We start from the raw sequence: 17,575 nt of genomic DNA, 5'->3' as shown, positions 1-17,575 counted from the left end.
GGAGGATGGCCCAAGTGCTTGGGCCCCTGCATCCACGTGGGAGACCAGGAGGAAGCTCCTGGCTCCTGGCTTCAGATTGGTGCAGCTCCGGCCATTGTGGCCAACTGGGGAGTGAACCAGCGGGTGGAAGGCTTCTCTCTGTCTTTACCTCTCTCTGCAACTGTCTTTCAAATAAATAAAATAAATTAAAAACAAAAAACAAACAAGAACTCGGCTCCAGGGCCCTAGCTTTGAAGGTGGAGGAGGGGCTGTGGCCCCAAGAATGCATGAGGCCCCTGGGAGCAGGAAGAGGACCCTCCTGCAAGAGCAGGCACACCTGCAGCCACCGGGAGCTGGAGAGGCACGGCGCCCATTCTCCCTCTGCGTGCTGGGGTGAGTGGGGTGCTGCCAACACTGAATACACACAGCTTGTGGGAAGGGGCTACAGCAGCCGCAGGGAGATTACGTGGCCCCACCCACCCTCATCTGGGTCTCGCAGAATCGAACACAGCCGGGGAGGCTGAGGGCTGCTCCTGCACCGTGCCCCCTGCATCCTGTCACAGTCCCCCGGGGCCCAGCCTGGCTCCCGGGCACCAGCTGGCTCCACAGCCCGCTCTGGGCTAACTCGGGGTCGAGCCGGAAGGCTGCAAGGCTGTGGGGCTGCGGCCAGCTCTCACGGCTGTCACCCCAATAACTGTCACCCATTCCTCAGCGTGTCCTGCTCCTGGAGCTGAGCTGGCCTGGCCCAACTGGGTCACAGCAGGCCCAAGGGGCTGCTTTAAACGTGGCCATGTGACTCAATTCTGGCCAATGGGCTACGGTGGAAATTCCCTGGGAAACACTTTGCTTCAAGCAAAGAAAAGAGGCACTGGGGAGAAAAACCCTTGTTCTTGCCCTGCCTGCCTCCGCTGTGGAATGTGTTCAGGATGGGATGTGATAACTGGAGCTGTGGCAGCCATGTTGTGCCAGTGAAGTCAGCCACCATCCTTGTCCTGAAGATGTCAAGGTGAGGGCTGGGAGGAGTGGGTCCTTGATGACCTCACACAACAACTGGCCCTCCAGGGCCCACCTTACCTATTGGGGGTATCCTTCGGTGAAGACATTTTGGATTCGTATTCGGGTACTCACTGTTGTCCATTTGCCTCTCTTGGTGGGCAGGTCCCTGGCTTCCCAGCACCCAGCCCGGGGCCTGCTGTGTGTCCCGGAACTACCTGTTCCAGGAAGCAGCAGCCCGGGAGCCCACGCTGGGGAAGATGAAGACAATTCAACGGCGCGTCACTGCATGCCAAGGCTTTATTGCAAGGGTGGTGCGGTGGGGGGGGGGGGGTTGGGGGCGTGGGGGGGACCCAGGGCTGGTCACTTGCTGTAGCTCTTGGAGCCTGGCTCCTCCGGGAGTTCCTCCCTCAGGCCAGATCCGGCCGCCAGCTCCTCCTCGCCGGTCTCTGCCGACTGCCCGTCCTGGGCTCCAGCTGGAAGAGAAGGGGCGTGGGTGGGCCGGTCCAGGCCGGGCCAGGGCTTCTCCCAGACCCCCTCGTCTGCCCGATGCCCCGCTGGCAGCCCTTGCACTGAAGGCTGCCTGTCACGGCGGCGTCCTCAGCTCCAGCGCCGCCCCCCCTGCAGGTGCCTCGGGCCCTCCCGTGAGAAGCTCCCCCGACCCCCGCCCTTCCTGCCCTGGTCCCCTCCAGGTCCTCGCCCGCCCTGTGTCTCTCTCCTCCCACCCCTCCCCGCCACAGGGCTCGGCTACCTGTGGTCGCCTTCAGAGACCCGATGTACTTGGACCAGAAAGAGCAGTCGGCTCGCTTTAGGGCCTGGCGATTGGGGAGCAGCGCGCTGAGCTCCTTGTAGGTCTCTCCGCCGGCGCCGGGGACAAAGTCAGGCCACGGGGCGGCAAATTCAGGGGCTTTCCTGGAGAACTCGTGCGGGTAGTTGGGATTCCTGGGCAAGGAGAAGCAAGCCACATGCGCAAGGGAAATCGGTCTCTCTCTTGCACGTGGCCTCTAGACGCCACGTGGTCTCTGGACGCCATGCGCGCACGCTTGTGGGCTCTCGCTCGGAGGGCGCTGCTCTGGCTGTGCCGGGCGGGGTCTGTACTGCGGTCCCGGACAGGACCAGCCTGGAGGAGCTCCCTGGGCGCCCTTCCTCGGGCTTCTCTGGGAAAGGGAAGCTGGGGGCCCTGAGTGCCCAGGAGGCCCCCGCGTCCCCTCTGTGCTCATGGCCTCTCACTGCTTGCCACGCGGTTTCTGGGTGGCAGGAGGCCGAGGGCAGGAGGGTGCGTCACGAGCCAGGGAAAGTGCTTCCCCCGGCACCTGCCAGCAGACCGGGTGTGCTTGTCCTGGCCCTGCCCGCTCACCCCGCTGCTCCCCAGTGGCTTCTCCTGGCTTACGGGACTGTCCCATGCACCCGCCAAGGCCCTGCTTTAACGGGCCCTCCTCCGGTAACAGACTGCATCAAGCTTTGTCTCGATCTGAGTTCCGGCCGGTCCGTCTGTGTCCGGTCGTCAGTAGTTTATAGCTGGGCCATGGCTTTCTTTCCTTGGAGCCTGGCGCGGCTCCAGCTCACCAGTGCGTGTCTGGCGAAGGGAGAAGGGGAACCAGACTGCCAGGAGGAGGGAGCACCAGGCCCACTCGGGGAGCGGGGACGGCGGGGATGCTAATCGGACCCGAGCAGGGGCTGCTGGGAGAGAGGGGAAGCTGTAGGGTCGTGAGCATTTCACCTTCAGCTGGTGGCTACGGCAGGGTGCGCCCCTGGGGCACAGCGAGAGTCGGTCTCTCCCCAGTGGCTTGCCCCCAGGGGGCAGCTGCCTGAGCCATTTTTGGTTGGCACAACTGGGATGGGGTTGGGTGCCACCGGCATCTGGTGCGTAGAAGCCAAGGCTGCACAGGACCCAACAAGGACTGACCCGTGCCCCAGGGTCACTGGCGCCAAGGCTGAGAAGCCGTCAGAAGCCATCGGAAGTGGCCGAGAGAGCCCCTTAATTGGAAGCTTTCCCGAGGGAGCCCACCCACCACAACAGAAGCGAGGGAGCTGGAGCCAGGGCACCCGGTGACCTGTGACTCCTGGGAGGGGCGGGGCGGGGCGGGGCCCCCTTACCCGGACCGGACGAAGTTGGAGAAGTACTGCATGGTTTTCAGAGCCAGGCCCCTCTCCTGCAGCGCAAACTGCCCCTGGTAGGCAGGGTGGAGAGGGAGCCCGAAGGCGTACTGCACGTCTGTCAGCAGGTCCAGGCTGGGGACACACGGAGGACGGCGCAGCAGAAGTGAAGGAGAGGAAACCACGGGAGAAATCAGATGGCGAACCCCTGTGTCCCGCCCCAAAGACACCCCCTCAGCTTGCTCGAGGCTCGGCTCGGCCTCCAGGTGGCCCCTTCAGGACAGACCCACGGCACAGCGTGGGTGGATGTGGACCCGGCGCTGGGCCCTGAACGCCAGTACTGGGGAGTGGTTCCCCGACATTGCTCACCTACCGTAGCCTGCCCTGCTACCTAATAGAATGACTGCACGTCTGTTTGTCCGTCCGCCCCCTGGAAGAAGGGATCGTGGAGAGAGGCTGTGTGTGTTGGCCCCTCTCCCGCACCTGCGTGGCACCCTCACAACGCTTCACGTTGGCGTCCTGCCACGCAGCCCGCCCCGGCACAGCGCCTGGCTCACGGAACTTGGGAATGAATCTGATGATGGAATGGGACACGGGGGGAGGGCAGATGATGGGCGCGAGGATTCCGAAGCCAGCCCAGCGCTCTGGATGACCTGAGCACGAGCCAGCACCGGGGAGAACGAGGCCACGGGGTGTGCCCTGGGAGTCGGGCAGGGGTCACAGGGGGAAGCTGGGGGAGGTTTTGCAGCTGCCTGGGGAGGAATTCGGCTGTGCTCAGAGAGAGGCCTGGCCCGTGCCCTCAGCCTCAGGGACGGAGTCGCACCTGGTAGGGCTCCTTGGGAGCGGTTGGCCACACAGGCCACAGAGTGGCTGTGCCCATTCTCTGCAGTCTCGGGCCAGGCCTGGCAGTGCCACAAAGGCCAATCACGTGCTGCAGGGGGAGGCCCTCTGGTCACACGGTGTTGGCTGATCCGCAGGCTGTGGCTAAGCGTGCAGGCAGTCACCCGGTGACACCGACACAGGAGCCCCAGCCGCAAACTCGCAATGCCAGGGGCAGCCTCTCTGGACGGCAGTGTTTTGCCTGTACTGCCGCACAGCACCCAGGGTGTGGCTTCACACTGGGAGCCCTGGGCTCCATGCCTCTCTTCCTTCACCTGCTGTTATTTTTTTTTTTTTTAAAGATTTTATTTATTTATTTGAGAGGTATAGTTACAGACAGAGAGACAGAGAGATCTTCCATCTGCTGGTTCACTCCCCAGACGGCCATAATGGCTGGAGCTGGGCCAATCCATAGCCAGGAGCCAGGAGCTTCTTCTGGGTCTCCCGCGCAGGTGCAGGGGCCCAAGCATGTGGGCCATCTCCCATGATTTCCCAGGATGGGAAGAGGAGCAGCTGGGACACGAACCGGTGTCCACATGGGAGGGTTAGCAGGTGGAGGCTTAGCCCACTAGGCCACAGCACCGGCCCCCGTCATCTGCTCTTGATCTGCATCCTTTCCCTGTAACCAGTCGCTCCTTGAGCAGCTTGTGGGGAGTTCTGTGAGTGTTGAGGGTGGTGTGGGGAGCCCCTGAGCTTGCTGTTGGTGTCAGAAGGGAGGGCGGCCTTGTGCGGGGACGGAACCCTCTGACCTTGCAGTTGGCCCCCACTCACTGTCAGAGGCAGCCCCCACTCACTGTCAGAGGCAGCCTCCACTCGTGCAGATCAGAGAACCCAGAGGGGGTCCCTACAGCAGACACCACCCCAGGGAGGCATGCGAAGCGTGCGAGACACGCAGGGCGGGCAGGACGAGGAGAATATCAGAGTCGCGGTGCCAGCTGCAGCTGCTCGCTGAGAGGGAGCAGGAAGTGGTAAGCGTATGGAAGTCGTAGGATGCTGGGACCGAAGCGTCCAGTGGCACAGGTGTCTGCGATCCAGCTCAGAGCGCAGCTTTGCACTTTGCGGTCACCAAGGCGACCTGTTTCGCAACCGTCTCCACTCAGTGTCTGTTCGTGGTCCCACTTCCTGTGCACATCCCACATCCTTGGGCCCGTGGTGGACCCCTGACGCCTGTGACTGCCCCACTCGGGACCAGAGGGAGAAGAAAACATCACCATCCCCCAAACTCCCCGGGGATGACTCGAGGCTCTGGAAGATCGAATGTGTGCCCGGGGCACAGGAGGGGCAGGATTTGAACCCGAGTCTCCCAAGCCCCAGATGGCACACTCTCAGCTCCTCTCCACGTGTGGCAGGCCACCGAGGAACACGAGGCGATCACACCGATGTCAATTCTTCATGGGGTTGGCAACGGGCACGGAGCCAACCACGGCACACCACAGACCCCCGTGTGGCGGCTTGCTGTCCCCCGCACCCCGCGTCACGACCCCGGGACAGGCAGGATCCCTCCCTCCAGCCACAGACGAAGCTCAGGCAGAAGCTGGCCGTTTTCCGGCCAACGTAACACTATAGCGGTGATGCCAGGCCTGCCATCCCCGCGCCGTGCCGCCAGTGTCTCCTCCTCAGTGCCACTGCTGAGCTCAGTGACGGTTCCTTCTTGGCCACCACACCTGTTCTGTGCCAGCCACAGGGGAGCCAGGGCCCAGGGTTATGCAACCCCCCACCCCCTGAAGGTGCTGCAGGCCAAGGTGAGAAAATCAGTGGTTCCTGCCCACGAGAGCGGCACGCACACAGCAGCTGGGAAGCCCAGTGCGAGTCGCCCTGGGCTGGCGTTCGTAATCCAGCAGGAAGTGGGGAAGAGTCAATGTTTTCCCCAAATAAAACGCTGGGCATCACAACAGATGAAAGACAGCTGTCTATCAAAGACAGGATTAACCACTCAGCCCTGCAAGAGCAGAGAGAAAGGCAGCAGCCACTCCTATGGGGCAGGGCAGTGGACAGGTGTGCATGGGAAGAGGCGTGGCTGTGGACGGGGCATTGATGGCTGAGCAGGGCTAGTGAGTGGACCCAGGGAAGGACATTTGGGTAGCCTTTGGCACAGGGGAAGCCCTGGAGGGGAGGCCGGCTCTGAGCTGCGGCATGGCCAAACACAGAACGGGTAAGGGCTGGGGAGCCAGGATGCCCAGCCCACGGGTCCTGCTGGGAAGTCCACCGTGCTAAGCCGTGAACTTGGAAGTGTTCCTAGCCCAGGGAAGTCTCGAGAGCAGGAGCCACTAAATGACACGTAGCTCCGCTTCTGTGAAAGGCGAGAAGACAGGAGAGCGGAGGATCGTGTCTTAAAGGGGCTGGGGAACACTGGCAAGCCGTGAGCTGGCGGGTCTGGTGGAACAATTGCTGGCGTGTTAGTCAGGAGAACTAGAGCTGAGGGAACGTAGTCACTGCAGCTGTCCAAGAAAACAGGTCAGGGGCCAGGGCGGTGTGGCAGGGGGAGCCACTGCGTGGGATGCCGGCCTCCCACATGGGAGCACTGGTTCAAGTCCCAGCTGCTCCGCCTCCTACCCAGCTCCCTGCCAATGCACCTGGGCAGGCAGTGGAAGATGGCCCAAATACTCGGGCCACTGGCACCCATGTGGGAGGCCAGGATGGAGTCCCTGGCTCCTAGCTTTGGCCCTGTCCAGCCCTGGCTCTTGTGGCCCTTTGAGGAGTGAACCAGAGGATGAAAGATCTCTCGGCTGTTGCTCTGCCTTTCAAGTAAATAAACAAACCTTTACGATGAGGACAGGGCGTTGGTACTATTTTTCCCATAATGCTCCTGACCTTACCAGTCGGCCACTTTGCTTCCCTCAGCACTGCTGGTGCTGCTGTGGTCTCCCAGCGGGGGGGACCGGCATCCTAGGGAGCTACAAGCCTTGAGACACATTTCTGAGGTTCCCCAGGGCAGCAGCCCTGACTCGAGCCCCGTCTCCAGCGTCTGGAGCCGTAATCCGTGCACGCATGGGGTTCACCAGGACGCAGGATGACCGCCTGAAAGGAGACCCGGCTCGCACCACAGAGGCTGCTGCTCTGCTGATAACGGAGGGGAGAGGCCTGTGCCGGGAAAAGGGTCCGCTGCATTCCAGCCCACTGACGGCAACAGCGCTGACTTGAAAGGCTGTGTCTGTCCCTGTGTTCTGTCTGCGGGAGCCAGCTCGGTGGCTCCATCCCGTAACACACACTCCCTTTCTTATCTCCGGCCGGCATCTCCAACAGCTGTCTCGGAAGGAGGGACAGGACGGATAAGAGTCCCCGGCTCTGTCTCTGTCTCCGAGATACTGTTAAAGCTTTATGAATAGACGCCTCTCTGAGCGTGCCTTTCTTTGGGGGCAAATCTCATGTGCACAACTTCAGATCCCGGTCAGGAACGACTCAGGAGGTGACTGTCTGCTTTGTGTTTTGCAGAAGGCTCTGCCATGCAATCCCTTAAAACTGAGCTCAGGGTCACAGCCCCTCCCCCGCACCGGAGCACGGGGCACGGAAGCCCTGCAGAGCTGTTGGTTTAGGGTCCTGAAGCAGGGCGGGCGGACCTCTCGGTGGGCCGCGGATTACCCTGAAGGCTTCACTCCCTCCACAGAGCGTCACAACAGAAAGCCTGGAGAAGTCCCAGTCTCCCAGACCCAGCACGTCTGTTCTCCCTCGCGAGCTTGTGCGTCTGCCCAGGAGCCAACGCCCGGTGCCAGTCGTAGGTTTCATCGGGCTTTCGGAGTTTAATACAATTCACTGCCTACCATGCACATGCCCCACTTCCGAGAGCCCAGACCTGGCAACAGCCCATGCTCTACGTGGATGGCTTTTAAGGAAACTCACAGGGACCCTGCCAAAGCGCGCTCCGTCTCCAGCCTGTGACCTGCGCCAGGAGAAGGCACATCTATTTAAGATACATATGATCAATGCCAAACTCGGCCACTTTTCTCAAGCTCCCACTTTTATGGATTTTTCTTACTGACCGTCATGCTGCGTAACAGCATTTTTATTTGCCTCTATTGTTTTTCTAGACACCTAGTGGTTCAGGTCTCTTTTGAGCAGCATTTGCAGGGTGAAAGAAAATGCCATGGGGCCAGCGCTGTGGCGCAGTGGGTTAACGCCCTGGCCTGAAGTGCTGGCATCCCATATGGGCATGGGTTCGAGACCTGGCTGCTCCTCTTCTGATCTAGCTCTCTGCTACGGCCCGGGAAAGCAGTGGAGGATGGCCCAGGTCCTTCGGCCTCTCACCCACATGGGAGACCAGGAGGAAGTTCCTGGCTCCTGGCTTTGGATTGGTCCAGCTTTGGCCATTGTGGCCATTTGGGGAGTGAATCAGTGGATGGAAGACCTCTCTCTCTCTCTGCCTCTCTGTAAGTCTGCCTTTCAAATGAATACATAAATCTTAAAAACAACAACAACAACATGGCTTCTTAAAAAGTATTCAAGTGACTGCCATCTCACTCACATGAAATACGACCTCTTTGCCTGCTAACTCCTATGCAAACTGCAAGACCCTGTGTTTCCACTCAGGCCTCTGGCTGCCTGGTCCTGCTCTCTACCCTCAGTCACACCCAGGCCTTGCTGAGGGACGACTCCTACCTGCTCAGCTCAGCACCACAGTCCCGTCCTCCTCTTTCTCGGTTCCCAATTCCAAAAGTTACCTTCTCAGCAGGTTCCACCCTTACCCTTGCCACTGACGTGGGTGCCTCAGTACGTGTCCTACCCAGTGCTGTTCTGAGCCTACTCTGCTTGCTGATGAGTGTGTGGTCTGCCCGCCAATGTACCAGCCGCCCCCGGCCACCGCTGCTGCGCGCTGCCCACTGCAGCCTTAGTCCCAGGGCAGCTGTTCCTCGCAGGCCACTCCACGCCATCTCCAGGCCCGGGGGAGAAGACCAGGGCCTGGGATCCTCACAGACACCACAAAACTATCGGCTGACTCCACGTCACCAAGGACGTGCAGTGTAACCCTCACACGCCGCAGACTTGGGGCAGTCAGGTCCAGAAAACGATCGCTTCCCATCTAAACCAGGAAGCAAGCTTGCGAATCACGCAGAATAGTGAGGCTACTGGACCCAAGTCCAGGACCTACCTCTTAGTATTTCCTTCCTTCTGCCCGCCCTCTCTCTCTCTCTCTCTCTCTCTCTCTCTCTCTCTCTCTCTCTCTCTTCTGCTTTGTTAAGTCCAAGGGAGTCAACTAAAAAGCTACTGTTTTGAATCAGGAATGCTAACGGCCTCTGGAATGCAGAGAGACATCTAGGATGCAAATGCATGGCTGTGCAAAACATCTGGAATTCACAGCTTCGTGTTCCGGGGTTGGGACGAGTTATAAAAGAGGAGCGTTACTGCCTCATTAGTCATTTTGATTTTTTTTCCTGTTGGCTAAACAGGGAATGAGCCTACTGACCAAACGCTGGACATCTACCATATGTGAGGTTTCCAGCACACGTGACCTTGCGTCTTCACTCTGATGCAGGTACAACTGCACCCATATCACAGACGAGGACGCGGGCAAAGGAACTCGCTCAAACGCAGACGGCTCATCGATGGAAGATGAGAATAGGCGCCAGCTGATTTAACCTCAGAGGATGTGTTGTCACTCAACTGGGCCGCCTCTTACTGAATTAAAAGAATAGTCTAAGTTCTATATGGAGCCCAGTTAGGTGTTCAATCCTACCCCCGCTGCAAGATAAGTCAAAGGCAGTCTCTGAACCACCTTCTGCACCCTCGGGGCATGGAAATGACACCCCAGCACACAGTCCGAGGGGGGTAACCACCTCAGCCTGCTGGCCACTGAATGCCCTGGAGACCGGAACTCCACGGTTGCCATGGCTACCGTGGCAGGTGCAACTGAAGGGAGGCTGGAGACAGGGCAGTCGGCAGGGGTGGGGGCAGGCTGCCACTTCCTTGCTCTGGGAGTAGGGCTTCTGTTTATCTGTGAGACAAAGGAGTTGGACAAGACCACCCTCCTGTGCTGCTACCCTCTGAATCTGAATCTCCTCACCCTGCAGAGTTCAATGTCTTCCTTACCCCGCCTCTCATCCCCCTCCCGGACTGGCACCTTCGGTTCCAGAGACGGACCTTGCGTCTCACCTAGTGGGCACGCAGAGAACTGTGATGTTGTCCTGCGAGCCATCGACAACGGCCTGCGAGGGAGCGACAGCGTGTCCCAGCGTGCTGGTTGGCTCCTGCCAGGGGAGTTAATGTATGCTCTCAGGAATGGGGGCAGGAGACAGATGGCTGAGAACGTAGCACACACACATATATTTTAAGTATGGAGACTGGAGCCAGAAATAAAATGAGAGGTGTGACAGAGCAGAGAGAGAAAGGGAGGGAGAGAGCGAGCGAGCGAGCGAATGAGCGGGGGAGACAGAAATATTTTTGGAAGGAGGAGATACACTTGCCGATAATTAAATGAGTTAGTTTCTGTGCTACAAGGACAGCACCACACCGCCACCGTGGGGTGGGGACGCCGAGACCTGCACAGGGCGCTGTAAGGAACCTGTCTGGGCCGAGAATAAGAGGCAGCTCTTAGCACTCATGGTGTCCCAGGCCCTGTCCTACATGCGGGCTAATCCCAGCAGCCCCCTGAGTTGGGGCCTGTATTAACACCCACTTTCCAGATGAAGAAACCGAGTCCCCGGGGAGGCTCCATGACTCGCCTGAGGCCACTGAGTCAAAGGCAGGGCGCACACTGGAAGCGGGAGACGCTGGAGCCCCTGCCTTGAGCCAGGCCCCTAGTCTGCCTCCATTACAGCAGCAACATCTCCGGCTGCTGCAGCCGTGGGACAGCTCCTTCCCTGGGGGCTTCACACGGGGTCCTGGCGACACCCAGCCTTTGGACTTCCGGCCTCCAGGCCTAGGGACAGCACATCTCTGTCACTCCTGGCCACCAGGTCTGTGGCGCTTGGGTCCCGGTACCACAGATCCTGGCAGGAGCTTTGCTTTGCCTTTTTTTTTTTTTTTAAGATTTTATTTATTTATTTGAAAGTCAGAGTTACACAGAAAGAGAAGGAGAGGCAGAGAGAGAGAGAGAGAGGCCTTCTATACATTGGTTCACTCTCCAATTGGCCACAACAGCTACAGCTGAGCTGGTCTGAAGCCAGGAGCCAGGAGCTTCCTCTGGTCTCCCACGTGGGTTCAGGGGCCCAAGCACTTGGGCCATCTTCTACTGCTTTCCCAGGCCATAGCAGAGAGCTGGCTGGGAAGTGGAGCAGCCAGGACTTGAACCAGCGCCCCTATGGGATGTCGGCACTGCAGGCAGTGGCCTAACCCGCTGCGCCACGGTGCCGGCCCCTGCATTGCTTCCTTTCCTTCACTCTGTGTAGCACACGTATTCCTGCTGTCTTGCCACTGTGCGTTTCAGGGTCCAAAAGTGTATGCGTGCTTTGAGGCCCTTGATGAACTGAGCAGATGGAGGAGTGAGAGCACAGGGGTGCGCCCAGGGCAGATTCTGGAAGCCATGTCCCGCCCTGGGCCTCCCGCGCTGTGGGTGGCCATAGACCTCTGCACTCCCGAGGCCCCTTTCATCTCTGTCCACGCCACGGGGCTCTCTGCAGCGTCCCTTCTTTCACATGCCCCTCCGGGCCGGCACCCTGGCCTGCTCTCTTCCCACAGCCTGGGGACAGCTGCTGGCATCTGGACAGTACCTCTGGTGGAAATGATCAGAGGGCTGGAAGCAGAGACTGGGGTTTTCGTGGAAGTCACTGTGGGTGCCTGCTCTTCCGTGCACCGCCGCTGGTCCCTGGGGGGATGGCGTGGCACTCCTCGAATCTCAGGCTGCGCTCTGGTGGGAATGTGGAAATCCAGTCCCTGGCGCGTGGCAGTACGAGGTGGATGCACTTCGAGAAGACCAGGCCACAGGGGAGGAGTGCTCCCGGCTCAGTACCAGGAGAGAGGCCGGAGGCAGCTGGCTCCCCGCTTTGCCCACGCGAGCACACAGGAAGGACCCCACCCATGATGCAGAGGGCGAGTCTGGACCGTGGACTTCCAGTCTCCAGAGCTGTGAGCACCACATTGCCGCTGGTTATAAATCACCCAGTCACTGCAGCCCAATGCACTAAGCACACCTCGTCTGTTATACAGGGATGCCCTCGCCACCCTGCTGCCTTGCGGGGACTCCGCGAGGAAAACGGAACCACCTGCCTGTAGCAGCCACAGAAAGAACAGGAGCTCAGGGGACACTGGACCATGGGCGGATCTGCAGCCTCCCGAGGCTGCTGTAACCACTGGGCACACCCGTGGGGCCTCTCAGCTATGGAAGTTCGGGCTGCGCATTTGGCAGTGGTGAAGAGTACACTTGGGACATCCGTCTTCCACGCTGGAGTGCCTGGGTTCCAGGCCCTGCTCTGCTTACAGTCTGGCTTCCTGCTATGCACACTCTGGGAGGCAGCAGGTGATGGCTCAAGTGGTTGGGTCCCTGCCACTCACGTGGGAAACTCAGATGGAGTTCCCGGCTTCTGGCCTCAGCCGGACCCAGCCCCACTGGCTGCTTCCAGCACTGGGGTAGGGGACAGGGGAAGGAAGACCTCTCTCACTGTCATTCTACCTTTTGAATAAAGAAAAATAAATATATAACATTTAAATTTTTTTTCACAGTTCTGGTGGCCATGAGTCCAAACCCAGTCTGAACCCAAATCAAGACATCAGCAGGGCCACACTCGCTCTGGAGGCTCCAGGAGAAATCCGGCCCCTCGCTCGTCCAGCTCTGGGAGCTGCCAGCATCCCCTGGTTTCTGGCCGCCTCCCCCAGTCCTGGTCACCTCACCTCTGCTGCAAAGGGCAAGCTCCCTCTGCCTCTCTCCCACAGGCCACTTGCGATTGCAATGAGGGCCCACCCAGGAAAACCCAGGAGGATTTTCCCGACTCCAGATGCTTCCTTACTCACGTCTCCTTACAGAAACATCCACAGCTCCCAGCAATGGGGACCTAGTGCCTGTGGGCAGCCTTCAGCCAGCCTATCACGGGACGCTGCCAATTCGCATGGTAACGCCCCTTGACGCCACCCAGCTGAACGCGCTGCTGTGTGCCCGATGCTGTCAGTGCCAACCCCAAGAGGGCCAGACATGAGGCTTCTTCTACAGAAGAGGCCACCCTGGCTCAGAGAAGCAGGGGAGCCTGCTCCAGGTGGCACAGCTGGGCCCCAGCCTCGCGCCTGCCGCTCCTTCCCCCAGCTCCCACGGCTCACAACTGAGACCATGGGGTGGGTGGCTGAAGCCCTGCCAGGCCTGGCTCCAGCGCTGACACTGGACGCACCCAGAGTCCTCGTGCCTCTGCTGGAGACAGGAGCGCTGGCACCCTGGTGGCTGAGCTGCAGGGCGCTCCGGCATGAAGCGGTGACTCTGGCGTGGCTCGGTGGGGGATGTTCCGGGGCTCAAAGGCCGAGAAGTGGAGCAGGCGGCCCCTCAGCCTCCCTTGCAAGCCCCCGGCTCCCCAGGCGCATCCCTCTCAGACTGCAGTGGAGACCCAGCGTGCCCCTGCCCCCACCCTCAGCTCACGGAGCGATTGGAACCAGGCCTCTCTGCTTTTGAAAACCTCACCCATGGCTTCTGGGAGCCCCCGGGGCTGAGTTCTGAGCCCACTGAGTGTCTCCCCCACCCATCCCCCCGCCCATTTACACCTGACTCCTCCCTCCCCCACCTGAGACTTCAGTCACAGAGGGCCTTGAACTGATCCCGGAAGTGAAAAAGGAGCCCCAAAGGGGGGAAATAAAACTTCCTATTAGCTGAAAAATAAAAAAGCCTTTTATACTTTGCAAAGCCATCTTCTTAAGCTAAGTAAGTTCTCCGTGTATAGAGGCATGGATTACAAGGTCAATGATGGAGACTCCTCAAACCAAGATCATCAACGACTCATTACGTACTAATTAACTCCTAATGCTGGGAACCCAACGTGTGTCACCACTTACAAAGCTTTCTACATCTTTTATCTTACCTTCCCTGCTTACAATACCATTGGCTGGAGCGGCCAGGACTATCACACCCATCTCTCAGATGATAAAACTGAGGCTTTAAGAGTATGCCCCACACCACGGAGCCACAACTTGTACCCTGGTCCTGCCCTCTTTTCTCTGCTTGCCTGTGTCTCACAGCGGTAACAGGGGCCCCGGCCAACCTGCCTCCGTCGCCAGCACCTGCCTTGCACACCGCCCCTTACCTGCCGTGGCCGTAGCTCTCAGGTGCGTGGTACATGAAGACGTTTCCTCGGGCGCTCTGTGCCCACAGGCGGGCCAGGTCGATCAGGGGGCAGGTGATGAAGTAGTCCCTGGGGAAATGAGACCGGGGTGGGGGTATCACGTGTTGCTCTGGGAACATCTGGCCCCCTTCCCAGGCCTGCAGAGAACACCGTCCTCACGGTCAGGCTGCCCTCCAAGGGCCTTTGCTGGACACTGATGGGAGGGCTGGGTCACAGCGCAGTGTGTCAGGCCCGTGATGGGCCAGGAGCACCAGACCTGGCCTCCCCGGCGGTGCACACCAAGGCGTGGGGACCCACGCTGTGGTGTAGTAGGTTAACCCTCCACCTGCGGCACTGGCCTCCCATAGGGGCTCTAGTTCCAGTCCTGGCTGCTCCGTTTCTGATCCAGCTCACCTGCTATGGCCTGGGAAAGCAGTACAAGATGGCCCAAGTGCTTGGGCCCCTTGCCCTTACTCTGGAGAGCTGGAAGAAACTCGGTGGGAAGGTTCCCCCAGCCCTGGCGGGGAGGGGCCAGGAGGCTGCTGAACAAACTCTAACACACAGGATTCTGCCCCACCCCCACCCCCTGCTGCTGCAAGCAAGGAGCGAGCCAGCCCCCCATGCCAGGACGCCCTCCCCTGAAGCATCCCACATCCATGCTCCCTTGGCGGGGCGGGGACACAAATGCATTTGCAAAACTGTAGCCTCTTAACAGTGGTGCCCTCCGTGTGGTGGCATCCAGGGCTGGCCTGGTGAGGGCCGAGGACCAAGCAGCACCTGGCTGGCCTGGGCCCCCAGCGCTGCATCCCACCTGAAGACGCATGACTCGGCAGCCCTTCATCACTTTGATCTCTATCCTTCCAGCTGAGAAATGGGTTTCACAGGCCCGAACGGCCGAGACTGTGCAGTGACCAAGGCTGGTAACAGCGGGGAAGCCCCTCAGCTGGGAGTGCCCACCGTCTCCCGGTCACTAAAGTGAATGCCGTGGGTGCAGCTGCATCTAGTGGGGCCCCACAGCTGGTGGGGCCGGTGTCGGGGCTGGGAGCGCACTGGGCGGCAGCCATGCTTCCTGTCATGGCTCCTGAGGAGTTTGTGTGCAGGACAGGGAAGGGAGCAGGCCCGCAGGAAGTCACACACCCAGGAGGGACACTGCCAGGAGAAGAGAGGCAGAGGGGCCACCAGGAGGCCTTGCCTAAGTCTGGCCAGGATGAGTTATGGGAGGACTAGAGCCCGCCTCCTCAGGGAAGCCTCCCTTGGTTGCACTGCCGTCCTCAGCTCTCAGCTCTTACCCCAGGCACAGGTTGTCCTTGGAGCACTATGGGAGGAGCTTAGGTGCTCTGGACTCCAGCCCTGAGCTTGCTCCACAACGCAGAACTTGATGACAAGCCCATCGCGCAGGGCAGCCTGGGACTGGGCCTCCAGACATGCCGCTGGCTACCTGGGCTGCAGCACAGCTCTGCCCAGCAGAGGGAAGCCGGGGCCGTCTGGCCCCATGATCCATGTGGGTGGTACTGAGCATGCTGGGCTAGGGACCCTCCACTGGCAACCACACGCCCCCGACGGAGAGACCCAGCCCAGCAGTGGGACCCGGAGGCCTCCAGGCTGCCCCTCCCAACACAGACAGTTCAGCAGTCATCTGGACCTGGACATGGGCTCTGCCCCCAGGGACAGGGAGTTAAAAGTGAGCAGACCTCCCCCCAAGCACCGAGAGGGAGGAGGAAGAACGGAGTCCCCACCGTGGTCCTAGCCACAGGGGCCTCTGACGCAGGAGGGACCTGGGATTTTCATTCTGAAGCTACTCCTGGCGCATCTGCTGGGCGCTCAGGGAAGCACAGACCAGTGCTGGAGGGAGCCAGGCCGGTCCTGACCCCAGGGCTCTCCAGAGAGGGACACTCGGGGCGCAGAGAGCACGAGGCTCACAGCAGCGGGCACGAGAGATGGCAGCGGCCATCAGAGCCCGGGGACCGCGCCTGTCTGGGTGTGACGTCAGCCACAGACCCCCCCGGCTGTGCCTCTGTTTCCCATGGCCTGGCTACACAGTGGGGACAGCAGGGTCAGCTGACACCCGGGACCCAGCCCGTCACACGCTGCCCACAGACGCGCAGGGAGTCCCCATCAGCATTTGCCGAAGGGTCGCCGCCTGTGTGCAGCACGCGACGGCCACCTCCCACCTTGTCCCTGCCCTCCGATGGCTCCTGTGCCACCCGGGGGACAGCTGGGGCCACCTCGCCTTTGTCCTCTGGGCAGGGTCACAGAGGCGGCGGGAAGCACAAGGCCACACGCCCTCGCTCCTTGCTCACTGAGCGCCCACCGCGTGGGCTGCCCGCCGGGGCTCGGCTCACCGGGTGGCGTTCTCCAGCGCCCGGGAGAAGGAGGCGTAGTCGTCGGCGGAGTGCTCCAGGGAGTAATACCACGTGGCGGCAGCCAGCACGCCGGCGTCGGCGTCCTCACCGCCCAACGAGTTCTGCAGTGCCTGGTAGAAGGCTGCTTTGCTGCTGCTCCGGCCTTGACTTTCCTCAAATTGCTGAAAAGACACAAGACTCCTCAGCCAGATCCTGGAAAGCTCCAGTCAGTGGCCCGCACACCCCTGTTCTAGAAATTTCTCTCCAGGCAGTGGCCCATGACCCCAGACCAGACCCCTGGGGTCTGAAGCCCAGCTCTGCCTCCTCCTCTCATAGGGTGGTGGGACAGACGGAAAGGGTTACCGCAGGTGAAGTGAGTGGAATGGTCCACATGAGCCATGATTATGGCCCCGTTTCCCTACTGCCCCTCAGCCAGCCACGAGTGCCTGTGGGAGAGCCCCGGTCCGTGTGCATGCTTTCAGATAAAGACACGCTTCATGCAGGGCCACGTGTGTACTAGGCCTGAGGAAGTAGCCCTGAGCACACTCAAGGATCTCCCATCTCAGGGGCTCGTGTTCTGGTGGACAAAGATGGAGAATCCACAACTAGCTATGTAGCTCTTCAGAGAGCAGGACAGGGATGAGGGCTGGGGGTGGGGTGGGGGCGCTGCAGCCAGGAGCTGGGTCCCATGGAAGGTCAGCCCGGCGGGAGTGGCTGGGGCTGATGGGGCTGGCTCTCTTTGGCTTTGTGCGTATGTGTGTCTTCTCCCTCCCTCCCTCCCTCCCTCCCTCCTTCCTTCTCTCTCTCCTCCCTCCCAGCTTTGCTGCTGCCTGTGTTGTGGGCACCTGGGGGCAGGCCATTCTCTGCCTCCAGGAGCCAGCCTGCCCGTGTGTGAGGACAAGGGGCAGGGGGACACCGGGGGCAGCTCCTCGGCCATGGATGGTCCTTTGCCGCAGGTTTCTGGGTTTGCGTAGCTCTCAGGTCTGCTGTAACCAATGAGCAGTGCTACGGCACTCCTGGCTTCTGTAAACATGCGCCAATATGCAGCGTGGGGGTTGGCACCAGGGGAGTGGGCACGATCAGGCAGCGACCCCTCGTGGGTGAGGTGGCCCCTCAGCCCGG

The 17,575-nt window shown here is 60.4% G+C and overlaps 1 protein-coding gene across 1 annotated transcript in view; it reads right to left on the bottom strand.

Annotated features, from left to right (window-relative positions):
* Positions 1–1,258: 1,258 nt before the first annotated feature.
* The window catches only part of TG (thyroglobulin), a 229,798-nt gene continuing 213,481 nt past the window's right edge, over positions 1,259–17,575 (bottom strand). The window contains exons 44-48 of the mRNA XM_051844054.2: positions 16,454–16,635; positions 14,094–14,201; positions 3,070–3,204; positions 1,724–1,914; positions 1,259–1,448 (exon numbers count right to left, since the gene is read on the bottom strand). Coding sequence (XP_051700014.2) covers positions 1,336–1,448; positions 1,724–1,914; positions 3,070–3,204; positions 14,094–14,201; positions 16,454–16,635 — 729 coding nt within the window. The 3' untranslated portion in view covers positions 1,259–1,335. The remainder of the gene's footprint in view (positions 1,449–1,723; positions 1,915–3,069; positions 3,205–14,093; positions 14,202–16,453; positions 16,636–17,575) is intronic.

This window comes from Oryctolagus cuniculus, chromosome 6 (genome assembly GCF_964237555.1).
Source record: "Oryctolagus cuniculus chromosome 6, mOryCun1.1, whole genome shotgun sequence".
In the NCBI taxonomy this organism is placed as follows: Eukaryota; Metazoa; Chordata; class Mammalia; order Lagomorpha; family Leporidae; genus Oryctolagus; species Oryctolagus cuniculus.
Note: the sequence above shows the minus strand (reverse complement) of the source record. Positions and strands in the feature narration are given on the sequence as shown.